Raw genomic sequence first — 10,380 nt, 5'->3', positions numbered from 1 at the left:
TAATCTGTGATTTTGTCAAAGACAAGCGAAGATTCTTCCATAAAGTTAAACTAGTAAATTTTAAAACTTCACGTAATCAATGTAAATTTATAGATGTAAATAAGAAAATCGGTTAAATCTTTGCTATTATTAACTTTTTCAAACTATTTCAGTAATTGTAGAGACCGTTAAGAAGCGCAGAGAATGCAAGAAAAGCGCATCCTTCTAACTAGAAACGTGGAATAGGAGAGATTCTTACGACTAGAAAAATTCAAAATTCATAAAATTTTCCGTGTAAAGAATCTATAAAATAACAAAACTGATAAACACGCAATCTATAACGCACGAATTTAGATTTATGCAGTATTTTCACACATAAACATCATCAATCATTTCAATACTTCAAATAACAATTTTATCTCAACAGTATACGTATATAAATATAGATAAATAAGTAAAAATACACAAGAAATATGGAAGAAAATTTAAGAAAATTAAATATCATTAAAGTATAAAAAAATAAAATAAATAAATAATAAAAATGGTAGAATGATATGTTATAAACATTATCGATTATACAAAAATATGAATCGAATGTGTATAACTTTTGTCGCTAGTTGGAATTTTTCTATAACTCAAAGGTAACACCCTAGTTTCAGTTAGTAATCCACTAATAACTGTTCTTTTTTTAGGGTATGCGCTGCTATAGCAACGGCACGCCTATATACTAACACTCAATGTGTCAAAATTGCAACACAAAATATACGAGACAAAATGTCACATTGTGTGACTAAATTATATTGAAAATATTCTAGTTTTAATGGAAACTATTCGTTTTTTGATTGTACCTATGTGCACGCAAACTAAATGACCTTTTAGTTAACTCGGAATTAAACCATGGGGGGAAAAACTATTTGCGATCGAAATTTTATATATATATACACTCACTTTTTTATATGTAGAAAGTTTAGATTTAAGTTTAAAAAAATATAGACATGTATATCGACAAGATAATTATATTAATTTAGCTCATATTCTGTTAAATTCTTTAGATATCACTGCATAATCCCTCCTCGAATGTGTGATATAAAACTTAAAAAAATATAGTTTAAAACGTAATAAACAAGATTAAAATATGAAAAATTTATTAATTTAATACTAAACTTTATAATTAGAAAATTTAGAAGTGATATAAGATGAATTATAAGTTTTAAAAGTAAGGAAAGAGAATGGAAAAAAAAATCCTACGCTAAGTTCTTAGCAAAACTAAGTGCGAACATTTAATATCTGTTTTTATTATCTATACTTTCGCACAGGGGTAACAACAAAAATTTCAACTAGCCGCTGTAATCACTTATAAAGGGAACTGTGTTCTGTTGATTAAAAACCATTCTGTTGAGGCACAGTTCGTTGCTATCTATCTTCGCTGGGAATTTATGAAAGATTTATGAGCGGCTCTCAAGGTTAGCCCAGCTGCCAGCATCTAACTCCACCTCACATAGCTTCTGCTTTTATAGAATGAACCATCACACAACTTTCTTGCAACCTTGGTTAGCTGATAGTAACGCCTTCCTTCGTCCTCGTCTTCGCTATTGGTCGATAGAACGAATGGGGCGGTTCCTAACAGCGTCAGACGAGCACCAGCAGATGTGTTCTGTTGTGGGCATTAGACACACCACGATAGACGTAAACACGTGACTAAATAAAATTATATACGCACACAAAACAGATGGGGGTGGGTTGGGGAAAAATCAAAATTTTGAATATTTTTGAATTTAATTTTATTACAGTAAAAATATAAAAATACAGTGAAGTAATTTCTGTTATAAGTCGGTCTCGGTCGTTATATTATTAAAATCTTGGCATGTTTAGATATTCATCATAGCTAACGCTGTACATATAACATTAATATCGATTGAATTCTGTTTATTCGCTTGTGTTATTCTGAAAATGTTTACCGTGAGAAAACAAAAGGCCTATAGCAATAAAATATTTTTCTATTCCAAGGTCTTTGGCTCTACGTGACTTAAAAATCTGTATATTTTCCCAATCTCTGCTTAAGTTTAATATTGTATTAATGGCAATGACGATGATTTATGATCTGTACGAATTGGTTGATAGCCATTTTTACTTTTATTTCTCTTCCATTTTCAGCTTTATGTAAGAATTTTCGCTTGTAAAATGGGCAAAATTTAATGTATTTTACGTCCACATCGATGCCATTTTGTGTCTGAAATCTGTCGACGTTCCGATGATGAGTTGACTGGTAACAAAGCCAAACACGACTTTAACATTTATTTTTGTAAAAATTGATGTTTTTCCTCTAGCAAAACTTCCTTTGTGTTGGTAAGCTCGTCATCATTTGGCAGCAGTCACTTTACACAGTGAGAGAATATTTGGTAAATTTGTTTCGCAGAACAGAAGGGCGAATAGAGAGCACCTGACAATGCATACAAAGAGCGTGAAATAGGTGAACAAAGAATAGTTCTATAAATCGCCCATTTTCAGCCCTCTTCGGTACACTTGGTCCAGCCAGGTCAAGTACAACAATTGTCCGTAACTGGCTACTACAAAAGCTGAGCTGCAGGCGACAAGACCTGACATCAAGTGACCTCCCACGTGCTTGGACATAGCCCCTGACACTAGCACCTGTTTAAGGACGCGTTAGGACCACCTGCAGACTGACCAAGACATCTTTGTCTTCTTTTCACAATGAGAAACATTCTTTGACATCATTTCAACGGAACATTGTCACTTATTGTTGTTTATCATCAACTTCCGTTATCTTCGGGTACTTAAGTTAATTCTGTGTTAAAAATACATTTATTTCAGGATAGGACCATATTTTATACCTACGTCTTACTTTCTAACTTAGGAGGGTCTTTACGTTCTTATATAAGCGCCCATTAACGATGAAATTCTCCTATGATGGATTAAATTGAGTTCTTACGATGATTTGCCTTTTTTTACAATCGAGTGTTGTATAATCTATCTACGGTACACTTTGCAAACCTAATACATTCAATCAGTACAGAACTATAGCACGAACAACACAACACGGATATACGTGAGAAGAGTACCATCTGACGTACTGACAATCTAATTCAATCTGAGCTTCTAATAGAGCCGTGGTATGCCATTGCTTCCCACGCCACTCGCCCTTACCACCTGGACTTACCCAGACAGTCAGTTAGCTAGCAAGTCAGACACGCACAGCCCTTTTCTAAATATCTAACCGTCATTAAATAGCTCAGTAAATCACGTTATAAACCTGTTTACAATATGGCCGACTGCGTATACCCTTATTATCCATTGTGCAATGGTAACATATGCAAATAAACGGGTGAATGACAACGTTGCATCGGCTGTCAACTTAATAAAAAATCTATTTATTTAATAAACGCCATCATGATTTTTATCATTTATTAATCTCGGAAACGGAAATATGTATAAATACATTTTTTTAAATTAGAATCTGGTCCTGACAAAAATGTGTAGCAAAGCCAGATTGTTACTGGAATGGAGCCAACTTGCAATGTGCTGTATGCAGTAGATACTAATGGTTTTTCTTTCGATATTCTTTGAAGAAGGCGTTAAGGCTGTTTGCCATGAATAATGATATACGAAACATTACAATAGTTCTATAGAATACTTGATATGATCATTATGATAATGCCCACGCTGCACTTTTGTCATTGACTATTTATCAAACTTTTCTACGATTCTCATAATCGATAGTTTATTGACCTACACGAGGCATCGATAATTAATTATGGTTATGTTTTTTTCTTCTTTGTATATCGTACTTTGAGAAGTTCACGAATGAAATTTAAAGTAGGCCTATGTTTATATCTTCAATTCTATTGTTGCTATCATTTTTCCCCCTTCTTCTCCTTTAAACTTTGTGATATCTTTTAATGTACTGGAATGATTTAATAGAATGTCGAGTAATTAACAAACACAATAAACTATTGTCTTATTCTTCTATAGAAACCATATATAAAGTCGTAAAATTTGACAAACAACTTTGGATTAGTGACCTTATTGCTAAAGAAAAATCTGTGTTTGGGGTTTACCTTTCAGGTGTATTAAATTCAAATTTGGCCATTTAAATCTTTTAAAGTAAGATTAAATCTTAAAAAATAAAAAAAAATTAAAATGATATTTAAATTTTTATGTATATTTTTCGAATAATTTGAAAATTTTGACTCGTGAATTTTTAATAAAAAAAAATACAAAATTTCTCTTCTATCTTCTTAATTTTTTTTTTCAGTCCGGAATTTCTTATAAAAATCCCATTCTTTTGTGTGTTCTTAATTAAACTCTTAAAATATTTTATAAAAATCTAGAAGTTTTCTTTAAAAAAAAAACGCGAAATTTTTTTCAAGAATTCACAATATCGTAATATATATTTTACTAAACTTTAATAGAATCTACTTGTTGGATGTACAAGGTCAGATATACGTCATTTGTGAGACGAGGGCTAACAAGTGACAGTCTATGGGTAAGGACATGTATTGGAGCGGTGCTGAAAGTGCCGCAGGGAGGTAGGTCCATTCTGGTCCATTTTCTATATACAGGTGACAGGCACGACACCTGGTCGCCTCTCTTACGTTTGACTTGAGAACTATTTCACCATAATGACACATTAGATTCACAGGTGACACAACTAGATATGATTACTCAACACACAGCTAAAAAGTTCCACACTTGTCACTTACATTTCGGGTTATTTTTTTCTTTCTTTCTTTCCCCTTTCTTTGTTTTTCCCTATAATGGTGAACAGTTTAAATAGATAACTGCAAAGATTTTGTTCGATTCGGACTTTTGTTGATGTTGAGCATTCTTTGCGAAACGTCAATGGAAAAACAAATAAACAAACAAAAAAAAATTAAAAGGAAAATTTCACATACAATCAGGCACCACACATTCACGCATCCAATTCATAATTCTTCATTCTTGTTCTTGGTAGAAATCCACACCCTCCTACTTTAACTCTTAAATTTTTTTTTCTTTTGTTTTTTGTTCTTTTTTTCTTTTCTTTGTTTTTGGTCGATTCCTGAAGTGAGAAGACAAATTCATAATTGGCACGAATCAGTCAATCACAGACTTTTGTTCATCGTCTGGTTCTTTAATCATGTAGATTGGCGAACGGTTGAATGGCGACGTCGATGAACCGGTCTCGAATGCGACCGGCACTTTGGCTGGCATCATTCACTCGTTGGACTTGATAATTCCGAAGGTGTTCCGGGCAAATGAGAGGACAAGTTACTTGGAGGTTGATGCATTGGATCATCAGCTCCTGCCAGGTATGCGGGAATCTGTGGTGGAACCGATGCCGGTACGTGCTGAGTTGGATCTGGTTCGCCATATCCGTGCATCTGCAGAAACAGAAACAACAATCAACTGGAAGTTCCTTTCGTTTTAAGAACAAATTTTTTTTTGTTTTGATTTTTTTTTTGTCTTTGAAGTGCTCTTAGTACAGAACTAATAAATTGTCTACAAAATACAAAATGGCACTTAATCTAGCGAGGTGCTAGAGTAAAGTTAAACATTAAGATAGGCCTATTCTGACACTTATAGCAACAGAATGGAATTTTTTATAATCTACCTGCGAATGCAGTCCATTTGTAGATGAATCTTTTTGTCTTGACCGATCTCAGACAGGCATCAAAGAGAAGGTACGAAATTGTTCCGCCCTCTTTGCAAATATTTTTGGCAGACTTTGACTGGAGGCGGAAGAAAAAAATTTTTTTTTTTTTTTTTTTTGTGTAGATGGGCGTATATTGGAACCGCTGCCTGGACAGTGTAGAGGATGACATCAGCGTGGGAAGCACGGAGAGCTTCCAACTACCGACGGCTCTGGGTTCTTTCAAAGGGCAATCGATGAAGGTGGAGCCGGCTACAGACTCGATCAGACTGTGCCATGGCCTTATCTGACGCCGCGGGCAGACTCACGCAGTTTGGCTGTTTTTCTTTCTTCTGTCTTACATCAGCCAAGATTCGCGTTTAATCTTCCAAACGGAGATACTTTTTCCTCCCAAATATTATTAGTGGATGTTTGGCGGAGATGAAATTATCTCCTTTCATGTTTTATTTCAAACGTGCTTTACGAATCAAAGGTGTTGATCTTTCTCCCCATCTGCTTTCGTGAATTTGTTAACTAATATAGAATCTTTATGGCCGCTTGTTCCTTCAACTACCATCGCTGTCAGCGCAAAAGATACCGACTGAATTCCTTATATAAAATATAAAAAAAACACCCTTAAAACACGGAAAATATAAACCCTACTTTCTAAATATACACACACAATTATTTAAATAAATAAATCAATCAACTCTCCGGAAATATTAATTTACAAACCAAAACAAGAAGCATCCTAGCTTTGAGCCAATCTTGTTAATTTTGAATGCTCGTTTTTCTGTTAATCGCAATACTTAAATTATGAATATCCAGTAAATTCTCTGTCAACAAACTAGTTTTATTTAAAAAGGTTGTTAACACCAATAAAGGTTAATGTAAAATTAAGACGAACATCGATTGAGCCATATAATAAGTTATTACTCTAAGCTAATTATTTAAGGGTAATGGTGGATATATTCGTGTTGTAGTTAGAATGGATTAGGATCTGAGATTAGTACAATAGGAACGAACTTCTGGACGGCAGGAAATGACGAATCCTTCTGACCCTTTGTTGCATCCCTGGGAAGGGTTCCGTGACCGGACACGATTCTCTTTTCCTGTCACTGTGGACAGTTGCTGGTTAGGTCCACTTCCAATAAAGAATGGCAACTGAGACTATAATGGGATTAAATCATCATCTGACATACAGTCAATAATTTCTGTTTATAGAATTGCACATATGTTTAGTCGAATTCCTGACTTATTGTAATGATCCATGATACGAGTATCCAGATTGTTATGAATTATGAATTTCTATATACCAAATTCTACTGAATTGAAAGGTTTCGAGGTATAAACATTCATTTTAAATACACTACAGTATCAACTACAACTCAGTTACAAGTCTCTATAGTATTGTGTCCTTAAACTAAGCTTTGAAGATCTGAACAGTTTTCTAAATCCTTACATATACAAGTTTTAACTGCTAATTGAAACTAAAACTTTTTCTTAAGTCTTCAAATTCTTGGAATATCGATCAATATGAGCGAAGTATTTTATAACGAAGGACAAAATGAAAAAAAATTCGTAAAAAGTTAGTATGGGGTGGGAGAGAAAGTGTATACTTGTGATTTCGCAATTTACATACAAGTGAACGTTTGAGTGAATTCGGAATAGATCAACTTTTCAGAACTTGACATAACCCCAGGCAAACCGATGATCGTCACAAGAGATGAAAAGATCCGCTATTTGGTCAATATAATTGCTTTTATTAAGTCAACATAGCAGGATCCCCATGTCACATGGAGAACGTCTGTTGATGACGCCATATGTTGACAAGTGTCCCCTCAACCAATGATTATCTCTGTACTACCGGCAGTCAGATTTAAGAAATATTTGATCTATGTTAGAGAAAGTGTCACATTGTCGAGGGATTTGTCCACACGAGGTTATGAATGATAAACGAATTTGTTTTCCGATACTGCTATTAACAAATTACAAAATGGAATCGAGCATAAATATTAAATGGATGGAAGAACATAATAAGTTCGATTTTTTTTATCTATGTCCCTTCTGGTTCTGAGCATTAAACTAAGAAATCGGTTGATCGGTTGGTTGTTGTTGCTGTATATCAATTGGGAAATATCTAATCTTTGCTTAAGTTCAAATGTAGACGGTTTAAACTTAAAATTCCCAAGTGGTATCCAACGTCTAGACATTGGGTATGATAAATGAGAACTGATAAACCACTAGAGAAGGAAGACAGAAACGAAACCAGTGATATATCACGATTTTCTAAGTCCTGTAGAACGAATATAACAGATATCTGTTGAAACAACAATAAAAATCTTAAATCCTTAACAAAAGATGAGACACTTTTAATATTTTTTCTCGCTCTCTCTCTCTCTTTTTGTAAGGACTAGAGACCTCCTCAATAGTAAAAACTTGGGAAACGAATCAGAACAAAAGACCAACCCGGCCCACTTCTTCGAATGAAAACATTGGTAGGGGGCCGAATCCACTTTGACTTTTCTGACGTCATCCTGTCATATGTGACACGTGACATGACGTCAGGTCCAGTGACTTATTCCCACCGGTGTGGCTTTGTGCCGGAGAAGATGAAATCTTATTTGATGAGCGACAAGTTTTGATGACATAGTGTTAGGTAAACATTGCCTAAAGCAAGTTCCAGCCACCGACAAAAACAGGGCAAGTAGTTGCATAACATGTGCCATTGTGAACACAAAGCTAAAATTTTGACAATTATTACGATCAGATTAAGTAACAAAAGTTATTTTTTTAGATATAATTCGAACGTTTCAGTTCGTGTCATAACACATTATAAAAGTAAAATGTTTCTTTCTTTTTTTTTGTTATTAAAATTTGATACTTTATATTACCAACTTAAGTCTACGAAACGTAAAAAAAAGGACGTGAAAAAACCTTGTTTAGTTTCTATTTTTATCACGGGGATGAAATGATATAGCTACAAGTTGCGAGGGGTTAGTTTTATAAGACTATCTAAATATAGAAGTAACCAATGAAGTCGGAAAAATCTTATGAAACCCAATCCTTTAGAAGCGAGTGTTGATCTTAGATACTCTGTAACAGTGTCAGAGTGACATTAACACTCGAGTCAAACTTAAAAAAAAGTAAGAAAATATATATATATATATATTTCGGACATTGCGTCACCTAAATTCTTGTCTCTTCTGAAGGTTTTCTTCGAATAGATGATAAACATCATTTGACTTAAACGATCGACACTAAAGCCTAGAAGGTCAAATCATCCCACCCAAGAGGACTGACCATCGACGTGCGAGGAGACGGACCAAAAACTTTTGATCTGCACCCTGGGGTCAATCATCGGTAGCAATAAAGTCATTTGGAAGGGCGCCTCTCTGACCTCCCTATCCAGTGGACGACGTGGCTAGGCCTTCTGACGCCATTCGACTTGTTTAGAGATGTTTGTTTTGGTCCATCCTCTGAAATGTGTCGGTTGATATGAAAAATTGTCACGAACCAGTTTCGTATCGCGATTTTTCCCAAGTAACATCTCATGGTATCGAAATTATCTACGACTGACGGCTTGTTAAATATTCCTCATCTGCATTAAAATTTACAGGATGATACATCGCATTATAATCAGTTTTACGTATCTCCAACTCGACTCATGCTATGATATTAAAGTGATATTTTTGAATAGTTTTAACACCCTAAAAAAAATAAAATTTATATTTTTATTTTCTATAATATATGACCGAACCATTATACTATTTTTAACTTCTAGAAAATGGAACTAGAAAAGAAAAGTAACTTCCGAAAAGGAAATGCGTACAAGAGGAAGTCATTGGCAGGAACTTCGAAGGGAAATCACTCGAAGTCACACTCACATGAATGTACTTGAGATAATAACTTCCTGTTGAAAAGTTTCGAGAATCAAAGAGATGAAACTCGTTACAGAATGGCCTATTTTAAAATTGGATTCTGAACTAACTTAACGCTTAAAAACTTTTCCATTTTATGTAAGAAAATATATATTAAAAATAAAGTTGATAAAAGCGAAGAAAATTATTTCTCTGTTGTTGTTGTGGTGGTGGTGGTGGTGGTAGTGTGGTGATAAAAAATAAATATTTAATATTAATTAATTAACTCACTTGACTAACAAGCTGTTGAAAATGAGGCGCGCTAGGATCTATGTCTGGTTGAATGGCGTATTCTGCCAATGTTTTCCAAGGGGGTTGATAGGTTTGTACTTCTATGGGATTTAGCTGAATAGGACTTTCGTGTCGGACGGGACTTGAAGCTACCATTGGAACACCTCTCATAGAACCTAGTGTCAATTGTCGTCCATCCTAAAAAAAAATTAATTGAAAAGTAATTAAAATAAATATTATAATTAATATCAGTAAGATATATATTAAATAAAATGACCTTAGTTAAATATTAATAGAAACTTGTTTTAATATATAAACCTAGCACTAAGTATGAATATTTATAAGTGAGACACCGGAGCGAACCTGCTAGATTAGTCAAGTCACAACTTCTTACAGATAAAATGTTTAAGAAAAGAAAAAAAAAGAAAATTAACAAATTTACGGCATTTAACAGTTAAATTTGTTTAAGAAGTTAATTTTTTGCCAACTTAACCTCCTAAAAAGCAACTTAAAACGCCATTTTTCTGAAAAGAAACGATTGATTAGAAACGTATATAAATCGAACTCATGTCAAAGGATTGGATTCACAACAAAATAAATATAAAATACACGAAGAACTAT

General features: G+C 34.0%; 1 protein-coding gene across 7 annotated transcripts in view; it reads right to left on the bottom strand.

Annotated features, from left to right (window-relative positions):
- The window catches only part of LOC111619884 (insulin gene enhancer protein ISL-1-like), a 79,472-nt gene that overhangs the window by 40,708 nt on the left and 28,384 nt on the right, over positions 1-10,380 (bottom strand). For 3 of the 7 annotated variants that reach the window (XM_023362106.1, XM_023362169.1, XM_023362026.1), the window contains exon 6: positions 9,760-9,957. In XM_023362106.1, coding sequence (XP_023217874.1) covers positions 9,760-9,957 — 198 coding nt within the window. Of the gene's footprint in view, positions 1-4,365; positions 5,361-9,759; positions 9,958-10,380 lie in introns of those variants that run through there. The other 4 variants (XM_023361881.1, XM_023361951.1, XM_023361740.1 and 1 more) reach the window with 3 other exon arrangements.

Source organism: Centruroides sculpturatus, unplaced genomic scaffold, assembly GCF_000671375.1.
Source record: "Centruroides sculpturatus isolate CEXI.00-Female unplaced genomic scaffold, Cexi_2.0 scaffold48, whole genome shotgun sequence".
Taxonomy (NCBI): domain Eukaryota; kingdom Metazoa; phylum Arthropoda; class Arachnida; order Scorpiones; family Buthidae; genus Centruroides; species Centruroides sculpturatus.
Note: the sequence above shows the minus strand (reverse complement) of the source record. Positions and strands in the feature narration are given on the sequence as shown.